At 43.5% G+C, this 24,589-nt stretch overlaps 2 protein-coding genes across 2 annotated transcripts in view; both read left to right on the forward strand.

Moving 5' to 3' along the window:
• The window catches only part of LOC120574900 (NACHT, LRR and PYD domains-containing protein 12-like), a 280,762-nt gene that overhangs the window by 182,862 nt on the left and 73,311 nt on the right, over positions 1-24,589 (forward strand). The gene's annotated exons all lie outside the window — the stretch shown is intronic.
• The window catches only part of LOC120574901 (caskin-2-like), a 78,887-nt gene that overhangs the window by 39,352 nt on the left and 14,946 nt on the right, over positions 1-24,589 (forward strand). The window contains 12 exon segments of the mRNA XM_039825409.1: positions 2,578-2,673; positions 8,014-8,144; positions 11,543-11,651; positions 11,790-11,898; positions 13,140-13,234; positions 17,327-17,444; positions 17,888-17,902; positions 17,905-18,060; positions 19,855-19,929; positions 21,778-21,914; positions 23,480-23,543; positions 24,538-24,589. The exon segment at positions 24,538-24,589 is cut by the window's right edge and continues 40 nt beyond it. Coding sequence (XP_039681343.1) covers positions 2,578-2,673; positions 8,014-8,144; positions 11,543-11,651; positions 11,790-11,898; positions 13,140-13,234; positions 17,327-17,444; positions 17,888-17,902; positions 17,905-18,060; positions 19,855-19,929; positions 21,778-21,914; positions 23,480-23,543; positions 24,538-24,589 — 1,157 coding nt within the window.

The following is a 24,589-nucleotide window of genomic DNA, read 5'->3' on the forward strand; positions in this document are numbered from 1 at the left end:
GGAAATTTGAGCATTTTTCAAGACTTTCCACCACTTGGATCTCTTGGGATTATTGATATGTTATCCCTTGTGTTGTCCTCGGGTCAAATTTGGAGCAAAAGAAGTTAATTTTCATTTTGACCCACAACTTCATGGTCACAGGAAGACAATGCGAGGGTTATAGAGGAGACTTATGAGAAAGCCTAATAAACATTTGGCAGATGTTCTGTTGCAATTCGTGGGAGGTTCACCCCTTTTTTGTCACAAAATGCTTAGATAGATAGATAGATAGATAGATAGATAGATAGATAGATAGATAGATACTTTATTTTTTGAAGAAATAGGGTTACAGTTGTGTTTGTACTAGTAGCAGGAAAGACGTCGCCGGGCTGATTGGATTAGTGTGGATTTCAGACGGTGATGAGGAGGATTTTGTAGGACGATGGGGTGGGGGCAGGGGATGAGTGACCCTGTTTGTGTCTGAGCGGGACAGATGTGATGGGATGTTTTCACTGATGAAATGAACACTTTAGGAAGGTTTTGTTTCGTGCTAATCCTGCGGCCAGACACTGTTGTTTTCAGAGCAGGATTAGGATGGATGGAGGTGAGGTGGGGAAGACTTTCAGACAGTTTAGAGGGATTTAACTCCCGATGTTTTCACAAAACATCCGATTAAGTCTTTATTCAACATAAAGACCTTAAACACATCAAAATATCCTGAAAAAACGGATTTAAGTTTGGTTTGGTTGTCACATTTAAGCCAACACTTTAATGCAAACAGACACAGCCAGTTAGTAAAGTACATTTTAGAATAGTCCACTGCATTTATTTGACAACTTTAGTTAGTGTCAACTCTTTTCTAACTGGGTGCAGATTCCTCTCTTGAAAAGGGATTTGATGCATCCAGCCCAAAGTTATGAACTGGATTTCACTCACTGACCAAACAGTAGACAGTGTGCAAGAGTTTCTTTGCCAACTTTTGACTTACTTGTCCCCGTCCGACGCACCTGCCTCACGTTATAGATGTGCAAAGTATTTTTCTGTTCTGAAAAAACGTAACTTAAAAATTGACAATAATTTGGCGGCCCCCCCTGCAGTAACTCTCTGCACTAGGATATTAGTATCTTAAGTAGGGATGTAGCAATGCAGTGTGAATGTGTTAAAAATGGATCTAAACGTGTAAAGATTACAACTGGTTGTAAGATGAATCACGGTGCAGTTTTTTTAACGTCTTAGGGCTTTATCTACTTTAGATTTCACTTCAGACGTCACTACACTCCAAAACAAAACTAAAAGCTAAAGAAGTGCAACTACAATCAGTAGATCTGAGAAAAGTTGTTTAGTTACATTCATTTAGGTGCTGCGCCTAAACCTTACAATGGCTGATAATCTATAATCAGGGAAAACCCTAATTGTAGATTATATTCTGTTTTTTTACAGCCAAAGTATGAATGTAAACACAGCTGCAGCTAACGCAAACAGTCCACCTTAAATCCATTTTTTTTTAGATTCCTCTGGTCAGTGTAATCCATCCTGCGGGGTATCACCCTGCAGAGCTGTGATAATAACACACACACACATATATACACATACATACATACACACACACACACACACACACACACACACACACACACACACACTACACACACAAACAGACACACACACACAAAGGCAGACACAAAGACACACACACACACACAGAGGCAGACACAAAGACACACAGACACACACACACAGAGGCAGACACAGAGACACACACACACTCACACATCTGTGTCCAGAGTGTTTTACAGTTTACCTCATCTGATTGGCCGAGAGCCGGTGAAACATTATCCACATTACAGCATCGACATAACACAAAGCCTCTGAGGGCCGAGACGCCATCGCGCTCCGCAGGTGTTTCCTTCTGCTGAAGAGTCACACAGGGTCAGGCTAACCGTTTCCCCCCGCTTCCAGTCTTTATGCTAAGCTAAGCTAACCACACTCTGCACTGAACACACAGACATGAGATTTACATCCATCTGGACATCTTCAGAAAGCAAGAGAGACTGTGTTGAACTGTTTAACCTCTTCTGCTCCAGACATTTGATTTTCCTTTTGCCCATCTGCGCTCTTGTTGTTTATCACTCTTCTACTCTGATCGCCCCCTGGTGGCTGGCTATTAGTGTAGTACATACATTCCTCTCTCTGGGTTGTTTGCATTTCTTTAAACCAATCCCAACGGTCTTGTGGCGGCGCTAAGCTCCAGACGCAGCGACGGTGGCTCTGTTAAATAGTCTCAGGAAGGAACTTGTTTTGGTAGAACATTTGCACCCTGCAAAAGAAAACACCACATACAATATTAAATGAAGTTAACTTTTGACACAATACAGTAACGTGAGCTATTTAAATTAGCTGATACATGGTTAAACCTCATTGGCTCTTACCAGTGTATCTCTGTGTGTACTTCGTCCACAGCAATCCCACCAATCAGTCCCAAAACCTCCCAGTTAGAGAGGAAATGCTCTTTTTTAAATAAACATATTATTTGTAAATCTTTACAATTATTCCCCTTGCTCTTGATTCATGAAACAGTGTTTGTTTGTCTGTTTTCAGTCTGAGATGTTGCTGCAGCATCAGTCCAACCCGTGTCTGGTCAACAAGGCCAAGAAGACACCTCTGGACCTGGCCTGTGAGTTTGGAAGAGTCCAGGTGAGCATGTGTTTTGGTTCTTGGGACGGCTACATTGTGGGGTCCCTCATCCTTTTGGGGGACAGGTCCTCACAACGTGAACCGTTAAATTAGGTGAGAATGTCAAGATTCAGGTTTCAGGATTCAGGATTGCTTTTATTCTCATTCAGCAAAACACAGACATTTAAAACATGACTGAAATTAATAGCATGGCTCCTATAAAAACAGATTAAAAAAACAGTTGTTTAACACTGCACTGTTCAAGTAAAATGAATTTTTAGAGCAACCTGAAGCCAGATGTAGACTATCAGTCCAACCACAACATACAGTCACTTTTAGGAGGAATACAAAAATAAAAACTTAAAGTAAACAGAGCAAGTGCAAAAAGAATAGCCTGTATTTGTTTGTTGTAGTGTGTGAGTTTAACATCTAACAAGCTCTTGTTTAACATCCAAGCTCTTTTACCTTTTAATTTAACTTTAATTATTTGTATCTAAAGGTTGGTTAAGCACTGTAGGGAGGAGAAGTTGGACAGTTTTTTTTGTCTCGTTCCAGTGATTGGCATATCTGGGTGATTGCGTTGGATATGCGTTAGCATGTTAGATGTATTTCCGCTCACATACCCAACAACTGCTGAACATCGCCGACACACAGTCCTCGTCTTATCCACCACTCTCTCGTCTGTAGCCTACTACTGTAACTGATCCGAAGACCGAAGTTTTTCAGGCGGGGACGGCATGAGACGAGAGGGCATGACACGGGAAGCTCCAGACTGCAGCCATACAGTCGCCACGTTTTCCCAAACTTGTGATCTTAAAGAGGCCGGCGGGTCCTCTAACCCTTGTGGGTCGCCACCACTCGCCATACTCGTCCTTTCGTGCTGCTATCTCTGACTCGCTCACTGGACCGTCGACCTGACAAAAACCTGCATGTAGGCGGAGGTGCTCGGCTAACTTCAGATCTAAGGCGGGGCTACAGATTAGGTGTCCCTAGAGCCCGCGTATCTAACAGTAGTTCCGCATCACATTAGTTCCGCATTACATTAATTAATTTGCACGCTAGTTTTATATTTTTTTTATTTAGTGACGCGTCGACGCAAATTATTTGTGTCGCCACATTTACCTAATTGATGACGTCGACGAATCGTCCCAGCCCTACACTTGAGTAAATTAATAAATAATATTGCACATTTGCATAGTAAAGCACAGTTTAGTGGTGTTTAGTTGAGTTTAGTAGTCTGATAGCAGCCAGGTAAAAGCTGTTCTTGAGTCTTTTTGTTCTGGCGACGGCTACATTGTGGGGACCCGCATGCTTTTTCAGGACAGGTCCCCACAACGTAAAACATTAAACGTGGCATTCAGGGGATGGTTTGAGGTTCAGTTTATAATCCGGGTTGGTGTTGAGGGTAAGTCTCCAGAGAATGAGTGTAAATCCTGCTCAGTGAAAGTTGTTTGAGGGTTTTAACTGATTCAACAACACAGTCACAGCTGGACAAATACACACACGCACACACTCATGCTCACGCACACACACACACTCACACACACACACACACACACACTCACTCACTCACTCACTCACTCACTCACTCACTCACTCACTCACTCACTCACTCACCACACACACACACACACACACACACACACACACACACAGATCTCTCTCACACACACACACACAGTCACAGCTGGACATAAACACACGTTTGATTGCATTGCCACGGTTACCTTTCTCTCAGTAAATATCATTGTTATCTTTGTAGAGCTGCAAAGATTAATCGATTCGTTGTCAAGACAGTTGTGGACAAAACAAGACAGAGGAGGATGTCATGTTGGGCTTTGGGAAACACTGATCCACATTTTTCACTATTTAAAGACATTTTAGAGACCAAACAACTAATCCATTCATACAGAAAATAATCCACACATTAATCAGCAAATAAAAAATAATCACTAGGTGCTGCCATGTATCTTTGTCTCGTTCTGTCTCCACGTTGAATCCTCAAAGCTTATTACTATGTCCACTCTGACTGGATTCCATCCACATGTTTTCATATTTCTTGTTTGAAAGTCCAAAGCAGTGACGTCTTGGATAAAAAATGTTTAGCTGCACGTCCTTAAATATTGAGTATCCGGCTATCCGCCCATACCAGTTTTATCTGGTATTTAACAGCTGCACAGTTTGTTCTTAAACCTCCATAACCCTTAGATGTGTTTGACAGCTGTGTAGCTCTGCTTTAAGAACATGTTTGCAGTGTTTTCAAATTATTCAACTTACTGACGTTAAGACAGTAAAAATGACGTATCTCAAAAACAAAAAAAATGTGCAGAGTTCAAATCAATTCTGGAGTGTTAAGAGATATTTTATTAATGTTTCTACATTTAGAAATCTTTTGGCTCAACATGTTTTGTGTGTTTATTTAGTACAACGGCGTTAAACTCAACTTCACAACTTCAAAACTGGAAAATAGGAATCACATTAAGGGCCGAACGTAAAGTTTATTAACATGATTTATTTAATTTACTGTATTTCTCATATAGGCTTCTCACTTATAGTTTGGTCTACATAAAGCCCTAATAATGTCAGGAAAAGGTTCCTTAGCCATCATAGAAAAAGCGCCAATAAAGGTTGAACAAAGCGACAAATGCATCGGAAAAAAAAACTTCAGAAAAAGTGGCAAAAACGTCGGCAAAAGTGACAAAAACTTCAGAAAAAGCATAGGTGGGAAAAAATTTATTGGAAACCTAAATTGATATGCGGGCTGGATCGAAGTCTCCAAGGGGCCAGATTTTTATTATTATTTTTATATATATTTTTTTAAATGTATGACACAATCTTAACACTTTTATTAATTATTCTGGTTTATTGACTTACATGACCTTTTAGCTCAGGTTGTTCTGATCGTAGCGATGTGACGCATTTGAAGATACTCCAGGATATGACATCACAATAAGTAACAATACCAACGTAGGCACTAACGGACGGACCATTTTGATTTCGAATACAAATTAAGACAATTATTTTCTGCAAAAAAACTTTTCAGAATTGTTATGTTTAAATATGCATATGTGTACATTACAGTTAGGGTTGGGTACCGTTTGGATTTTTACGATTCCGATGCCGAACCAGTACTTTTAAAACGATTCCGATTCCTAAACAGATTCTTGAAAAACTGAAAAATGACATAAAAGAAAGGCTTTTTATGGAGTTTTTTTTTATATTGAAAATTATTTAAATTTTACAATATATTAATGTTTTTAAGTACTTAAATATGTAATAAGTAAACCTAAGTCACCTAACACACAGCTACAATAATTTAACAAATAACAGTTACACTATTAACAAGTAACAACAAAATAAATGTTGAGTTGGTATGCCAACCAGCTTCAAACTTTAGCCGTTCTTTTGCAGAAAAGTGACTATATTTGCCTTCTCTGGCAAGATAGGACACCTCTCCTGACTTATGACATGTCCTGCACAGGAGAAAACTATCTCAGGTGGTGTCCAAGAGGTCTGTACACACACAGGTATGAGTTTGAAAGGAAAGACAATTTGTGGAGGCTGTCTCGCCTCCCCCACCACCAGGCTACAGGCTCCTGTCCTGAACGATAGACTAGCAGAGCAAGTGTAATATGTTTACTAGCGATCACGTGCAGTCAGTGAATGGTTAATATGCTTTCACGTCCGTTTTGGTGAGCCCAGAGGGAAAATATGCCATTTTAAAAGTAGCCTACATTTACGTTAGATAGCTAACGGTAGACTACAGAGAAAGTGTGATATTTTTACGTCCGTTTCAGAGCGTGTACAAAAAGGCCTCTATCAGCAGGGATTGTAGAGTGCATGTCGGGGGAATAGCGCGGACACCCGCTACCACCGCAAGCGGGCACGTGCGCCACTTGGCAGAAAAGGGAGAAGAAAAAAAAAAGAGGCTGCCGCTGTCCAGAGCGACAGAGGGAAAATATTTCAGTCGGAACTGAAATGAGGAACCGAAATTCGCGTTCTAATCCGGTCCGAATACTACCGTTTGCGTAGGAACCAGTACCATAGTGGAACCGGGTTTCGGTACCCAACCCTAATTACAGTGTGTCCTTTTGTGTTTCTCTGTGTGTGTGTGTGTGTGTGTGTGTGTGTGTGTGTGTGAGTCTGTGTATGTGTGAGTCTGTGTATGTGTGAGTCTGTGTATGTGTGAGTCTGTGTATGTGTGAGTCTGTGTATGTGTGAGTCTGTGTGTGCAAATGAGGCATTATCTTATTAAATATATAGCAATTTGCATACATTTTGGATAAAGCCAATGTTTTTACAGAGGGGGCTTTGGATATCTCTTTTTATTGCTCGATAAATCAGAAAATACTGTCAACAAACAGCCATAAAAAATCAATTTTCTCCACGTTTCTACAGACACAAATAAGGAAAGTGGAGTAAAATAAATGTTTTCTCTCCACCAGTCTGAAAGTAGACATATTATATATCTGAATAAACAATGTTCTTTCCTCCGCAAAAAAACTCCTCAGATTGGTCAGTGACTGAGAGGAGAAAATCCTAAAAGTAACTAAAGCTGTCAGACAAATGTAGTGCAGTAAAAAGTACAAAAAGTTGCATAAAATGGAAATACTCACAAGTAAAGTACGTTGAATTACTTGTTGATGTATTTAGTTGGTCGTCTTTGTTTTGACTTTGTGAGACATGAAAGTGAAGTCTGATCCCCAAACAGCTGATTCAAACTTCACCGAGATATCTTTAGTGTGTGTGTGTGTGTGTGTGTGTGTGTGTGTGTGTGTGTGTGTGTGTGTGTGTGTGTGTGTCCTCAGCTGTCTCTCAGTGATGTCAGGGTGGGTCGGCAGCTGCTGTGTTTCCATTCAGCTTAAAGCTGTTCGTTCGCGTCAAACTTTCGATTCAAACACACAGAACTTTATTCACCATTTTATCAAAAGGTCCTAAATGTTTGTTAGTTAGTTTGTTTATTAAGATCCCTGTTAGCTTCTGTCTGTCTTAAACAGAAGCTACTCTTCGTGGCGACTATTATTTCATATGAATATTACATAAACTGGAATACATACATCCATAACATACACAGTACATCAAAACGTCGACATCATACATCAAAGGTACAACAAAACATAAACTTATGTACGTAACATTTATACCCACAACTCATGTGAATTTTGGGGAAATGTGTCTCTAATGATGCAGCCATAAAAGCAGTCTTTACATAACAGTAGGTGCTGCCCAAAACAGCTTTGCCGCTGCCCCTAAACCTTATAATGTCAGGGAAACCCTGGATTCATTTCAGCACCCTTATTTGGCGCCGTCGTCCCATCTCTGTCCTCTTTACCGACTTCCTGTTGTCCTGTCGCCCCGCAGGTGTCCCAGCTGCTGCTGAGCAGCAACATGGTGGTGGCGCTGTTGGAAGGAGAGAGGAAGGAGCCGACAGACTCCGCCTTTACCACGCCACTGCACCTCGCCGCCCGCAACGGACACAAAGACATCATAGGGTAAGACGGATGCCACCGCTCGCCAATACCTCACCAAATGAGCCGAGAAAGATGCAGAAATTACTTTTCGTTTTGAAATGATGAAGACAATTCCAAATGTACGGAGCCCCAGTGTTGTAGTGTTGTGGAAGTTTCTTTGCAGCAGGAGTGGATTTAGAAAGTTAAAGAGTGAAACAAAATAAAAGACAATTGCAAACTAAACCAAGTTAGGTTTTTGTATTTTATTATAAACCTGAGAGAATATAGGAATAACACAGGTTTAACAAAGGGCACGACAACTCAGTGTGGAAAATGTCTCTTCGACGAGTGAACAGGAACACTGAGCTTATATGCACAACCGAAAAGGGGAGTGATAACCTCACATGTTCTGGTCTTAAACATGACTCTTCATTTCTTACAGGCAACTTTAGACAGAAAAGATAATCTAAAGCACAAGAGACATCGCAGAGCCACTTCCTTCTTTCCCCTCTGCCCTACTTTCACCCTGAGGTCACATGCCCCGTACATCTCAACTGGCAAGGGAGGACTGAATGTATCAGGAGAGATAGTTTTAGGGTGCCCTTGTAGCCCCTATCTGTTCAGACAAACAGCGCTCACATTATGTTCCAGACTTTGTGGGAGAAACTTAAACAGAAATAAGATACAACATATAAAGAATCATGCTTAAAAATTATTTTAACTTCTTGAAGGTCTCAGATAAAGAGGACTCAGGATTTTATTTTATTAAGTGGATTTTGATTATTTTGTCAAAGCATTTCTATGGCAATAAAAGCACTGAATGAAGAAGAATCTTAATTTGTTTTCTGTGGGTGTTTTTATGGGAATGAGCTCAATTTAAGGAGTGTCTCAACCCCTCAAAGTCTCGGGCTCAACCCCTCAAAGTCTCGGGCTCAACCCCTCAAAGTCTCGGGCTCAACCCCTCAAAGTCTAGTTTATTTGTTTATTTGAGCAGTAACCATTCTGCTCAAAGGGAGTGGGCAGAAGCAAAAGAGCTTATAAGCGCCCCCCCCATAAAATAATACAATAAAATTTCTCATTTCACAATAGTGCAAAACAACGCAACGAAACAATATCAAACAAACAATATAACAATCAAAACAAATACAAAACAGAACAAAAATGGTTTATACACTTCCAATATCTGATCATGGTAGAAATACTCCTAATGGCTAATCATTTCTTCTTCTTTATACTTTTCAAAAATCTTTTGTTTGTGTCTATATTTAAAAAGGGCCAATATCCGATCATGGTAGAAATACTCCTAATGGCAAATCATTTCTTCTTCTTTATACTTTTCAAAAATCTTTTGTTTGTGTCTATATTTAAAAAGGTTGATATTTGGACATTGTTTCATCTCCATCTCCAACGTATTCCACAAATGCACCCCATTAACTGTAAGGCTAAAACTTTTCAAAGTTGTACTATGTTTCTGCGTCCTAAAGTTTAAATCATCACGTAATTCATAACCACCAGTACGTTCTTGGAACCTTCCTTGTATTTGGCTTGGTAACAATTTGTGCCTTGCTTTATATAGCATGCCCTGTATCGATTGGAACTCAACAATGTCATAAAACTTCATGATCTTAGATTTAAAAAATAATGAGTTTGTGTGGTCCAAAAACCCAACTTTATGAATTAGTCGGATAGCTCTTTTTTGCAAGTCTCGGGCTCAACCCCTCAAAGTCTCGGGCTCAACCCCTCAAAGTCTCGGGCTTAACCCCTCAAAGTCTCGGGCTCAACCCCTCAAAGTCTCGGGCTCAACCCCTCAAAGTCTCGGTCTCAACCCCTCAAAGTCTCGGGCTCAACCCCTCAAAGTCTCCGTCTTAACTCCTCAAAGTCTCGTTTTAAACCCCTCAAAGTCTCTTTTTAAACTCCTCAAAGTCTCGTTCTCAACCCCTCAAAGTTACGGTCTCAACCCCTCAAAGTCTCGTTCTAAACCCCTGAAAGTCTCGGTCTCAACCCCTCAAAGTCTCGGTCTCAACCCCTCAAAGTCTCGGTCTCAACCCCTCAAAGTCTTGGTCTTACCCCTGAAAGTCTCGGCCTCAACCCCTCAAAGTCTCGGTCTCAACCCTCAAAGTCTCGGTCTCAACCCCTCAAAGTCTCTATACGCTCCCGTCTTGGTGATGACTTGGTCTCGGTGGTCTTGACTACCACTGCGGAGCCCCTATAGGGACATGGGGATTTGTTATTTTTTTCTTGTGCGTCTCGTGAGCACGCCTAACTTTTCTTGTGAGCACGCAAACCCAATCTAAGGCTAACAAAGTCCTGCCAACACTATGTGGCTGAAGTTAATGTTTCACATTCACAGCATGAAATCTGTCAACAGTTACCTTCTCATCTTTAAGTTTGTTGATCACACTATCAGGTATACCATTCATTGCTATTTCAGGAAGATGGATACCTTCTCCTCTGCAGACAGTTTGACTGCTACTGCTAGCAGCAGTGTATTCCCCCTTTCTGTTGAGACGTAACAGAGTGTGAGTTTGTGTGCAGATGTTGGAAGGCAGGGCAGCTGAGGTTGTTTGAGCGTGGATGTGGGAACTCTGGAGCTGGTTGTCTCTCCGTCTTCATTCCTCACATTCCCAGCAGAGCTCCGAGACACACCGCAACATCCCTGTGACCCAGTTTTACTCTGCTGTGTGTGTCTGTCTGTGTGTGTGTGTGTGTGTGTACACTACCAGTCAGCAACATGAACCTGCTGTATAATAGTAATAATTGGTCTGAATCCTTCTGAAAGACAGAAACATGCAAACGAGGCAGAGCTGCTTCACTGAATAACTCACAGTTCATTTAAATATTGATCATAGATCATAACCACGCTTCATACTGTCGGTACGTCTTGCGCTTTTCAAACTCCAGAACTAGTTGTCGCAATTTTTGTTACTTTTTCGAAGTTTGTCGTTTTTTTGATTTTTTTAATGTTTTTGTTTAGGTTCAGTTACTCTGAGGTTCAGGTACGAGGACTGGAACAAAATATCGGTACGGCAATATTTAGTTAGATAGATAGACAGAATCTTTATTCATCCCGAGGGAAATTTTAGGCATCCAGTGGCTTAGACGACCACAACACAACAAACACACATACACACATATAGCTCACATACATAAAAATCTTTTTAAAGAGTTATAAAAATCTAAAAGTTAGTTGTCCTCCTTCGTGCGATACGATAATCGATATGCTGGCACCACATTATATATATATATTTAATAAATAAAATGGGGCGCTCTGAATAGATTTCCCTGCTTCTAGCGTGGCTACAGCATGGCTAGACCTCTTTGTTGGATTTTTTTGACTCTCTTGTTGCCACGTTTTTTTTTGATCCCCTATTTTCCGACGTTATTATCCTTTTTGGTTGTTTTGGAGGTTGACGTCTCTCTGTCTCTGTGTTTGGCTGCAGGCTGCTGCTGAAGGCCGGCATCGACATCAACAAGACCACCAAGTCTGGAACGGCCCTGCACGAAGCCTCTCTCTACGGGAAGACGGAGGTGGTCCGCCTGCTGCTGGACGTGAGTTACCTGAGGGGCAGACCGCCAAACGTTCACCCAGCGTTCCGTGAATAACGGACAACAAACCGTTTGTCTCCGATGTTTCTGCGTTGCGCGCGAGTCTCTTAACGTCTTTTGTCCTGCGCGCCGTCTCTGCAGGCCGGAGTGGACGTGAACATCCGGAACACCTACAACCAGACGGCGCTGGACATCGTCAACCAGTTCACCACGTCGCACGCCAGCAGGGACATCAAGCAGCTGCTCCGAGGTGGGAACCCACCCACCTGTCACCTCTCATAACCATACTGGATTATATCGGTTCTTTGGACAACGATACATATTTACTGACATCACAGTAGCTGGTTTCTCTGTGTCTCTATATCAGTGTCTGTCTCTGTAGCTCTCTGTGTCTCTATGTCTTTCTGTGTTCTATATTTTGTGTGTCTATGTGTCTCTTATGTCTGCTGTGTTGTATGTATATGTCTGTGTTTCTGTGTGTCTGAGTCTCTGTCTCTGAGTCTCTGTCTCTGAGTCTCTGTGTGTCTCTTTGTCTCTGCCTCGGAGTCTCTGAGTCTCTGTCTCTGAGTCTCTGTCTCTGTGTCTCTATGTCTGTGTCTCTATGTCTCTGTGTCTGTGTGCAGCAGCTTCCACCAGACTTCCTTCAAACTGCAGCTTAAAAAAGTTCAAACTCTGCGTTACGTAACGTTCAACTCTTATCAGTCGACTCTCACAGCTTCAAAGACCAGACTGCTGCATACACTCTGTGTGTGTGTGTGTGTGTGTGTGTGTGTGTGTGTGTGTGTGTGTGTGTGTGTGTGTGTGTGTGTGTGTGTGTGTGTGTGTGTGTGTGTGTGTGCTCTCTGTAAGCCTGCATGTCTTTTGAAGATCCTGTGGGAACACACTGAGAGAATAATGAGAGGTTTGTGTTGCAGAGAGTTTCCCGTCTTGTTTACGGGTGCACAGCACAACCACTGTTCATTCATGCTTTAATATTCAGTGTTACATGTCGTGTTAGTGTGTTAGCGTGTTGCCGTGTTAGCGTGTTGGCATGCAGCCGCCAGCTGTCAGTGGATGGCTGCGGTTACACGGGCAGTACTTCTTCAGAGGATCCAGCTCAACTGTTTAAACAAAGTGATGGATAAGATGTGTTCACATACCCCAAAACATTTCATCACAATATCACTCTGTTGACTTGGGTTTCAGCCTGCAGTGGAGCCTTTTACTTAACTTTTCATCTCTAGAACTTAGTCTGTTACTTTATATACAGTACATAGTTGTTTTTGTACTCTGATTTTTAGCCTCCAATTTGACTGTGTGTGTGTGTGTGTGTGTGTGTGTGTGTGTGTGTGTGTGTGTGTGTGTGTGTGTGTGTGTGTGTGTGTGTGTGTGTGTGTGTGTGTGTGTGTGTTGATAACTTTGTGATTCTGGTTTTGCTGAAGGTTTTGGTTTGTATTCTTCTTAATTTCTGGTTCTGGTTTTGTTCCTGACCCCCTTGTGTTTCCTGGACAGATGCGACTGGCGTCCTGCAGGTCCGAGCTCTGAAGGACTACTGGAACCTCCACGACCCGACGGCGCTCAACATCCGAGCCGGAGATGTCATCACGGTGAGACGCATTTACTCACATCCTGCATGTTTAGTACACATTTACGTATTCACATGCTCTGCTACTCTATACTTCTACTCTACACACACACACACACACACACACACACACACACACTCATTTCCAAAACCAAAATGAAAAAAGGAAATTGACTTGTTTTTCCAATTTACGATATTGTGCTCAAATGAAAAATGGAAGAAAAAAAATCTATCCCTTCCATTTTTCATTTGAGCACAATATCGTAAATTGGATTATTTTTTGGTTTTATTTTGAAAAACGTATGAACAAATAATGCACGGATTCTAACTCCACTCCATTTGTCTGACAACTTTAGTCAGTCCCTCGCTGAGTGAAGCGTTTGTATGTATAATCGATGGAAACAAGGGACAAAAGTTTCAAAATAAGAGCCTGGTCGTCCGTCACTGGGCTGCTTTCTGTCGGCTTTTCTGAACTTCATCATGAGAGAAACCTTTAGTGTGGGAACCAGTGAACTGTCTGCTTTTTAAGGCAGGTGGAGACAAGTCTGACACACAGACACACACAAACACACACACACACAGAGACACACACACACACATAGAGACAGAGACACACACACACACACACAGAGACACACACACGCATACACACACACAGAGGGACACACACACACACACAGAGAGACACTTCAGCTGTGGCTAAGTGGTAGAGAGGTCGCCTGCCAATCGGAAGGTTGGTGGTTCGATCCCAGTTCCATGCCGAGGTGTCCTTGGGCAAGACACTGAACCCAGAGTTGCCCCCGATGCTGCGCCATCGGAGTGTAAATGTGTGTGAGTTTTTATCTGATGAGCAGGTGGCACTTGTATCAAAGTAGAAAACATCGCTAGTTTACTTCTGCTCTTGTTTAAGGACTCGGAAAAACACAGACACTTTAAGTGGAGACACTACAGGGTAAAAAAGTTAAATCACTAATAAATGTCCCCGTGAAATTTCACAAGTTGATTGCTGACATTAACCCTTATGTTGTCCTCAGGTCAAATGTGTGTGAATGGTGAATGGTTCCTGTACTATGTTAAAGCGCTTTGAGTAGTTGTTAAGACTAGAAAAGCGCTTTATAAAAACAGTCCATTTACACGCACACAGACACACACATGTATACACACAGAGACACACAGACACACACACACATACACACAGCATCAGAACATCTCTACTTTCTTCCATCCTTTCTTCCCTCCTTTCTTGCCTCCTTCCCTGCTTTCTTCCCTCCTTTCTTCCCTGCTTTCTTCCCTCCTTTCTTGCCTCCTTTCTTCCCTCCTTTCCCCCCTCCTTTCTTGCCTCCTCTCTTCCCTCCTTTCCCCCCTCCTTTCTTGCCTCCTCTCTTCCCTCCTTTCTTGCCTCCTTTCTTCCCTCCTTTCCCCCCTCCTTTCTTGCCTCCTCTCTTCCCTCCTTTCTTGCCTCCTTTCTTCCCTCCTTTCCCCCCTCCTTTCTTGCCTCCTCTCTTCCCTCCTTTCTTGCCTCCTTTCTTCCCTCCTTTCCCCCCTCCTTTCTTGCCTCCTCTCTTCCCTCCTTTCTTGCCTCCTTTCTTCCCTGCTTTCTTCCCTCGTTTCTTCCCTCCTTTCTTGCCTCCTTTCTTCCCTGCTTTCTTCCCTCCTTTCTTCCCTCCTTTCCCATGAGCCTCAGCTGGACTTTGTTTCCTGTAACGCCTCGGTTGATGTCTCCCATAAATGTCTGTGTTTGAGTGCGAGTGCAGGTCTGAACTTTGCCTGTAAATCCTCCGCCGCTCTTCCCTGAATTCCTGCGAGTGAATCAGTGTGATGAGTAAAGCTGGAGGATGTGATGATGCAGGCCTTCATGTCGGGACTCGTATCAAAGTAGAAAACATCGCAAGTTTACTTCTGCTCTTGTTTAAGGACTCGGAAAAACACAGACACTTTAAGTGGAGACACTACAGGGTAAAAAAGTTAAATCACTAATAAATGTCCCCGTGAAATTTCACAAGTTGATTGCAGGACATTGTTGTCCTCGGGTCAAATTTGACCCATTTTCAAAGGTTTTTATATCAGAAATATGAGTTCCTTACAACCAAATCACCTAAAAATAACATGGATGCATGATGTACATTGTATGGAACCCATATAACTATCTTCGCAGGTACAAGTAATGAGTTTTGGGTGTTTTATAAATTTTTATTAGCCTGGCTCCACCCTCCTACGTACGTACGCTCAACTTTCATTTCCCTTCAGTACTCCGTCTGGGTTTGCAGTATAGTCTTGGGTTTTCTCGACCAAAGTTTTTGCTGGACCAATCGGCGAACAGAGGGAGTGGCTGAGAACGATGACGTTGAGGACGTGCGCTAGAAAGATGCGAGCGAAGCCATTCGGTCCGTTGTGGCAACGCTGCTGAATATCCCGAAGTTAAAGCCCGAACAAGACCAATCTTTGCTGAGTTGTGTTAGTGGCCATGATATCGTGGCCCTCCTCCCCACGGGGTTCGGGAACAGTTTCATTTTCCAGCTCGCTCCGTTAGTGGTGAAGGAGTTGGCTAATGCTAAGGCTAACGCTAGCGATGCTAATGCTAAATATAAGACGTTAGTTGTTGTCGGTCTCCCCCTCTTGTTGCAACATGCGCATGACATACAGTTTGCGTTTGCGACGTTAGCGAACGTTAGCGATTGCTTATGGCAGATCCAGAGTGGCTCTGGGCAGATCCAATAGTTTTAAACTTCAACAGAGTACCCGACTTCAAGGAAGGTAACACTTGTCAATGGAGAGTGGCCAGACTCTCTGTACAAATGAAATGGACCACAATCTGGTAGGACCATAGACCGTATATAGACTGGACCACCAGATCCCGTGTCTCTGGACGGAGACCAGTGAAGGATATTAGAAGCACTTTCCCGGTGTGTCAAAATGAATGTGAGTCAATGGGATGCTAACGGGGGGGTGAGCGTTTAGTAGCATCAAAATGCCGCCATAGGAGGTTTGAGTTCTGAAGAGAGGCTTACCCCCTTGGGTAGGACCAGGCTGCAATTTTATAGCATTTGAAAAAAGTAATGAAATAGTGACATAAACCTGTTATTCTGTTATTCACCCAACATCCTCTGATCTTGACTATTAGTAAAAAAAATAATTGGTCAAATCAACCAATCAGATCAACGAAGCGTATGAAAATACAACCACAAGCCCCTGCTGCTGCTGGCAAAGCATAGCTTGTTTGCTCAGCAAGCATGTCGGTAAAGGATATTTGCCGTTTGTGTAACGAGAATTAAAAGGCTCCATTTCAGGTTCCCGGTCCATATTCCACAAGAAGGATCCAAGAGAAAAAAGCATTAGCGAGCAGCTAACAGAATTAGGGCTACCGCTGTCTGAAAATACTGGTTAGCTGATTGGATAAACCATCTGTCTGTCACCACCTAAACCCGCCTCAAAACCAACGCTGATTGGCCCGGTCGTTTGGCGAACGGCTCAAAATTTTCTCTATCTCAAGATGCCAGACTGATCTGCGAGTGGAAAACTGGAGCTCGCGAGATCAGGACGGTCTCACGAGGCTACTGGATAACGTCCTCTGTGTGTGTTCCTGTTTGATTTTGATGCGGGGTGATAGATAAGTTTGATTTCAGATTAATCACAAATCTGTGTCAACGTCTTGGCGTTTGATTCTCTGAAATAATAATCTAAGAGCGGCTCATGAAGAGAGAGAAGGAAAGCTGATGTTTACTTATTCACAGGAAACATCAGTGGTGTAAATGTAACTAAGTATATTTACTGATGATACACACTTTTACTGAAGTAACATTTTCACTGCAGGACTTTTACTCTAACAGAGTATTTTTACAGTGTGGTATTAGTACTTTTACTGCAGAAAAGGATCTGAATACTTCCTGCAACGCTGCACATCCAGCTCCAGCAGCCCGTAGTGATCCGTCTCGTCCCCTGCAGGCGTTTTATTCCCAGCATGCACCAGCGGCCCATAGTGACCCATCTAGTTCCCCTGCAGGCTTTTTATTCCCAGAATGCACCATCGGCCCGTAGTGACCCGTTTCGTCCCCTGCAGGTGTTTTATTCCCAGCATGCACCAGCGGCCCATAGTGACCCGTCTCGTCCCCTGCAGGTGTTGGAGCAGCACGTGGACGGACGCTGGAAGGGACACATCCATGACACCCAGAGAGGGACGGACCGAGTCGGATTCTTCCCCCCGTCCATCGTGGAGGTCATCAGCCGGAGAAATGGTCAGTCGCACAAACATTTAGACCCAAAAACATCCAGCTAAAGGGTAATTTTGGGGTTTGCTTTTATTTTCAACCTGGACCCTGTTTTTGCACGCGTTGGTGTCCAAGTGACCAATGTGAACATAACTCTTTGATATCGGTCCAGTATTGAGTTGCTTTTTTCACGTTTCAATGCTTTTTTTCTACATTTTTGTCACTTCTTTGACATTTTTGTCTCTTTGTTTGAGGATTTTGTCACTTTTTTCAATGTTTTGAAGGATGAGATGAAGATTAAACCCCTCCCAATTTCAGTTAGCAACTAATCCGCCTGCTTCCAGAACCATCCCATGCCTCCTCCCTCCTCCCTCCTGCCTCCATCCCTCCATCATAATGACTGACTCCACCTCTAACCATCAGCTTGATAATTCCACCCACCCCCACCCCTCCCCTGTCTTGCTCTGTAGGGGGCACCCTGTCCCGCACGCCTCCCTGCCCACCCAGCGCCAGCAGCAGCTGTCCAGACCCCCCCTCTCCTGCAGTCTCAGCTCTGCCCCTCAGACCGACGACTCCTACACCCTGTACGCCCCCCCCACTCACCTGGTGCTGCCGCTTGCCAACGGCCTCGCTACCAACACAGGTATACACACACTCAGGTATACACACACTCAGGTATACAAACAGATATACACACACTCAGGTATACACACAGGTATACACACACTCAGGAATACACACACTCAAGTATACACACACAGGTATACACACACTCAGGTATACGCACAGGTATACACACACACACTCAGGTATACACACACTCAGGTATACACACACTCAGGTATACACACACTCAGGAATACATACACACAGGTATACACACACTCAGGTATACACTCACTCAGGTATACAATCACTCAGGACGCTCAGGTATACACACACTCAGGTATACACACACTCAGGTATACACACGCTCAGGTATACACTCACTCAGGACGCTCAGGTATACACTCACTCAGGTATACACACGCTCAGGTATACACACACTCAGGTATACACACACTCAGGTATACACTCACTCAGGTATACACTCACTCAGGTATACACACACTCAGGTATACACACACTCAGGTATACACACACTCAGGTATACACTCACTCAGGTATACACTCACTCAGGTATACACACACTCAGGTATACACTCACTCAGGTATACACTCACTCAGGTATACACTCACTCAGGTATACACACGCTCAGGTATACACACGCTCAGGTATACACACGCTCCGGTATACACACACTCAGGTATACACTCACTCAGGACGCTCAGGTATACACACACTCAGGTATACACACACTGGTATACACCTACTCAGGTATACACACTCAGGTATACACACACTCAGGTATACACATACTCAGGTATACACTCACTTACGCATACACACTGAGGTATACCCTCACTCAGGTATTCACACTCAGGTATACACTCACTCAGGACGCTCAGGTATACACACACTCAGGTATACACACACTCAGGTATACACACACTCAGGTATACACACACTCAGGTATACACACACTCAGGTATAGACACTCAGGTATACACACACTCAGGTATACACACACTCAGGTATACACACACACAGGTATACACACACTAAGGTATACACACTCAGGTGTACACTCACTCAGGACGCTCAGGTACACACACAATTGGGTACACACACACTCAGGTACACACATACTCAGGTACACACACACTCAGGTAAACACACTCAGGTATACACACACACAGGACGCTCAGGTGGCGGGTTTATATGGCAGGAAGCTGTCAGAGCTGCAGCACTGAGGATTTATCTACATACGGTATGCTCAATCATCACGGTATTACTTTAAGATTTCATCCAAACTTTGATCCACGTTGTGTGATTCTAACCCTAACCCTGATTTCAACAGGAAGCATCGTCACTAATCTGCATGAGGAACAACGATCTTTCTTTTTCATTTCCCCTAAAATAGTCAAAGAAGCCTTTTTCTGTCTAATCTTCACCTCACTCAGCCCGCGTCTATCGTTTCTCCAACACACTTTAGATGAAACACCGGCACTCACTCTCTCACGCTCGGAGAATACTTTGCCAGAGGAAGAGCGGGTGGCAGGTCCAGAGATGGACCTTCATTTGGCGGCTGTAGCAACTCAAATTCAGCCAGCGCAAGACCCAGCGCTAGTGCTGGATCTATCTGTCCCCTCTCCTTCCAGCGAAGTAGTCTCTGAGCGCCGGAAAGTGAGGCGGAGGGGCAGCCGCCGTCGAGGCTTTCATTAGACGGAAAGGGGGCGTGGTTTCCTCTGAAGTAAGTTGGGAAAACGATAGACGCAGTCAGCCTCCTCCCCCCCGGGACAGAACACAGTGCATCGGAGTCTTTGTGTCTGCTAGGTTTGTCTCCGAGCCGCCTGTCTCAGTCCGGATTTCCCTTCGAGGACATCTGGGTCCTCAGGGACTCGTGTCATGGTAAGACCCTCACGAATGACAGCTTCTCCTCCTCCCCGCCCCCCCGGCTGTTCCGAAGCTGCCTCGCTGCCCCGCTGAACGCTCTGCATCCCTGACCCGACACACCCAGACGGCTAAAGAACAACTCCCCGAGTCGTACAGAAATCCATTTCGGCGGATGATCGCTTTTTGGCACGACACCGGTAGCACCACAAACACTACCGATCTTCTCGGTGTGTCGGGTCCAAACACTCTGTATGACCCGCTGCTTCAGGCTGAACCTGCGGTTAGTAACACCTGTTGTTGTCCACAGGGCAGCCTTTCTTCTTTGAGTCTTTGACTCGCCGGAGATTTTACGAAGCTGTTTTTAACGTAGTTTCATGTCCCTCCATCATCTCCTTTTACCATTTGCCAGCAAGTTTGAAAAACCGAGTAAACTAAAGGTGTACATGTGCAGTATGCTGTGTTTCGTTTTAGGATGTTTCTTATTTATTTGCTATTTTAAATAAGTTATAACCCTTGGTTAATGTGGCTCGGGAAAGGGAAGTTTGGGGTCCCCTGCTGGAGTTGCTGCCCCCGCTACCCGGCCCGACCCGACCCCCGGATAAGCGGACGAAGATGGATGGATGTTTTCCTCAGGTCATATTCGACCCGTTTTTCAAAGTTTTCTTCAATCACAAATATGGGTGTGTTTCAATCAAATTGCCCCAAAATAACTTGGATGCATGGGCGTGTGTTGTATGGAACCCAGACAATAGATTCACATTTCCTTTTTATTTTTATGTAGTGCATTAATTTAGAACCGTAAAAAAAAAATTGACACACTGCAGCCAATCAGAATCTAGTATTCACCCAGACCATGGTCTAATTAGGTATAATGTCATATCAGTTGGATTTATTGACCATGAATTAAAAAAAGCAACAAAAGTGTCGGAACAGTGTGTGTGTGTGTTTCCTTGTCTGTCTCTTTGTGTGTGTTTCCTTGTCTCTCTGTGTGTGTGTGTGTGTGTGTGTGTGTGTGTGTGTGTGTGTGTGTGTGTGTGTGTGTGTGTGTGTGTGTGTGTGTGTGTGTGTGTGTCTTTGTTTAACTATATTTGTGGGGTCCAAAAACCACGAGTCCAGTATACTTGTGGGGTCCCGACAGCTTTGTGGGGCGTAAATGCTGGACACCACAAGTTTAAAGGGCTGTTTGAGGGTTAAGACTTGGTTGTAGGATTAGGGATATAATTAGGTTATGGTTAGGGTGAGGGTAAGGGTTAAGGTTAGGCATTTAGTTGTGATGGTTAAGGTGAGGGTAAGGGGCTAGGGAATGCATTATGTCGATGACGGGTCCCCACAAAGATAGTGCCACAAACCTGTGTGTGTGTGTGTGTGTGTCTCCTTGTGTATATGTTTGTGTGCATGTGCGTGTGTGTGTGTAAAAAAGTGCCCAAAAAGTTAATTTAAATTTTTTTACCCATAAGGACAGCAAGTTCATGGTCGACGGGAGGACAACAAAAGGGTTAAAAAAAGTGGAATGAAAAGAAAAGACTCAAGTAAAGTACAAGTACCTCAACATGTGTACCTACAACTTGTACCGTACTGTAGTACATGTACTTAGTTACCTGCCACCACTGGCCACAGCACAGCTTGTAGACCAAAAACCTGCATCCCAGCCCGCCGCTTGTTGGCCCCGGCGAAGAGCATCCGCTGCTTCTTAAAGCCTGACGCTGGCCCTCTGCTGATATTTCTCTCTCTCTCTCTCTCTCTCTCTCTCCCTCTCTCTCTCTCTCTCTCTCTCTCTCTCTCTCTCTCTCTCTCTCTCTCTCTCTCTCTCTCTCCCTGTACATCAGGACTTTATCCCCGTTTGTTTTTGTTTGGTTTCTGCAGCGGGAGACAGGAACAGCGTGGGGAGCACCGGCAGCGTCGGCAGCACCCGGAGCGCCGGCAGCGGACAGAGCACCGAGAGCACCAACGCGCCCAACGGACTGCAACACAACGCTGGTCACCATGACAACACTAACAAGGTACACGGGTGTAGTCACACTGAGGCACCTGCTGATCCATCCAACTTACACAGTCTTTGGTTTAAAGGGTTAAAGAGAGTTAAACTTCTTTTTGTGTCTAAGTGACTGATGTAAACCAGACTTCATGTAAATAATCAGGACTTTTATCATCGTAAAACACACTTCATTCAAAGTGGACAGAAACTAAATAAAACTATCAAAAGCTGTCTTGGTTCATTTTTCCACTGTTCTAACAATCACCACTCTGGTTTGGTTGAAATAAATCCTTAATTCACCCATTTACATGTGGAGATATGCTGGCTCTATACACGCTAAAAGTCCTGATTATTTACATGGAGTCTGGTGGAAATATGCTGGCTCTATACACGCTAAAAGTCCTGATTATTTACATGGAGTCTGGTGGAGATATGCTGGCTCTACACACGCTAAAAGTCCTGATTATTTACATGGAGTCTGGTGGAGATATGCTGGCTCTATACACGCTAAAAGTCCTGATTATTTACATGGAGTCTGGTGGAGATATGCTGGCTCTATACACACTAAAAGTCCTGATTATTTACATGGAGTCTGGTGGAGATATGCTGGCTCTATACACGCTAAAAGTCCTGATTATTTACATGGAGTCTGGTGGAGATATGCTGGCTCTACACCGCTAAAAGTCCTGATTATTTACATGGAGTCTGGTGGAGATATGCTGGCTCTATACACGCTAAAAGTCCTGATTATTTACATGGAGTCTGGTGGAGATATGCTGGCTCTATACACGCTAAAAGTCCTGATTATTTACATGGAGTCTGGTGGAGTTTGGTGATGGTGATTTCGGGGCTGTTTCATGTTAAACTAAAAGGATCTTACTCTTTAACTAAAAGGTCTATCTCTGTAGGTTTCCTTTCATAATAATCTGAGTCTGTCAGCAGCAACAACAGAACTTTTAGTGGACTCTAACTGCTGCTGAACATTAGTCCTGTAGGGTTACATTACAGCTTGGTTCCTGTATATACTGGACCAGTTTCAGAGACTGCTTTTCACATCAGTCACTTAAACACAAAAAAAGAGTGAAATAGGGTCCAGGTTAGTTAACCTAACCTGGACCCTTTAAGTTACCCTTTAAGCAGTCAGAATAAAACATTCTATTTTAAATGATTGCCTGATAATGGACTTAATTGCCATTTCGTTTAACTTTAGCAATTCTTTTAAAGATGATGTGGAAGCAGACTACTTTCAATCATCTTAATTCAGGCAACATCTGCCTGAATCTGCCTCAGTGTAAAATAGTTGGTTTTCTGCACAGAAGAAATCTGGATTTCTTTCATTTTCATTCTCTAGATGTCTTGGTATGAGCAAGAATCAGCTGTCAGAATCTTAAATATTGATATTGAATCTAACCTTATTAAATATGTATGATTACAGTTGAAAGACATATCTGATTCTGCTAAATGACGTGTGTGTGTGTGTGTGTGTGTGTGTGTGTGTGTGTGTGTGTGTGTGTGTGTGTGTGTGTGTGTGTGTGTGTGTGTGTTGTTGTGTGTGTGTGTGTGTGTGTGTGTGTGTGTGTGTGTGTGTAGCCGGCGCCCTCTGCTGGTGATTCTGGAAACTCCGACTGCAGCAAACAGCCGGATCATCCTGCAGGTACTTTCCCAAAAAAAAAAAAAAACCTCTTCTTTATTTCCACAGCATATTTAAACCAACGGGGGGAAGGAAGGATAAATTATGGTCGATGATAAGACCCAGATGTTTGTACTCCGTCACCATCTCTATCTCCTCTCCTCTTATCAGAGTCAGGGTGGGTGAGGGAGCCCCACGTCTAGAATCAAAGACCGGGGGTCTCATTTATAAAACTGTGCGTAGGATCCTTACTGTAAGTGTACGTACGCCCAAAAGCCAAAAATGAGATTTATAAAACCGTGCGTACGCACACCTGTAAGCAATGTTCCCTTTATAAATCACAGATTACCCACGTAAGTGTGCGTACGTGACTCAGCCTCTTATCCCGCCCTGTACACGCCCATTTTTAACCAAAAATAGTCAATGCAAAGCAACTCGTGAATGCTGATCAGTATGTTAATGACCCTGGCGGTTGTTCTTTCATTACGCTGAATCACGACGTTCAGGAATTGCTGCAAATTTTGTTATAATTTCGGCCTGTTCTTGCACAGTGTAGGGAACCCTGATCTATAGACTACAAATATTAATAATACGTCCAAAACGGCAGGCATTACGGGGACAGCTTTGATATACCAGACCTATATGATAAGATTTAACAGAACTATATATTATATCCAAACAAGCCTTAGCGATGAAGTTGAAGATTATATATAATATTTATATAAAACACTTTTTTAACACACATTTCCCTCTGGAAACAGCCAGTTCTTGCCCCCAGAGTGGCGAGGACCTGTATTTGGACCGGGATGGCAAGGTTGCAGTGCGTTGCCCTGTAATTGTTAACTTTATATTTTCTTTAATCATTTGGACTGGGTCGCCCTGACACATCTGACTATGCCACCGGCCGGCCGGGACCCCGTTTCATTTCTACATACATGTTGTGAGATCTTGTGATGGAGGTTTTGGGTGATGTTGTGAGATCTTGTGATGGAGGTCTTTGGGTGCGATGTCTCTGCAGGCGGGACTCCCCGGAGGCAGACGGTGACGGTGCAGAGACCCGAGACTTTCTC

Source organism: Perca fluviatilis, chromosome 15, assembly GCF_010015445.1.
Source record: "Perca fluviatilis chromosome 15, GENO_Pfluv_1.0, whole genome shotgun sequence".
NCBI classification, from domain to species: domain Eukaryota; kingdom Metazoa; phylum Chordata; class Actinopteri; order Perciformes; family Percidae; genus Perca; species Perca fluviatilis.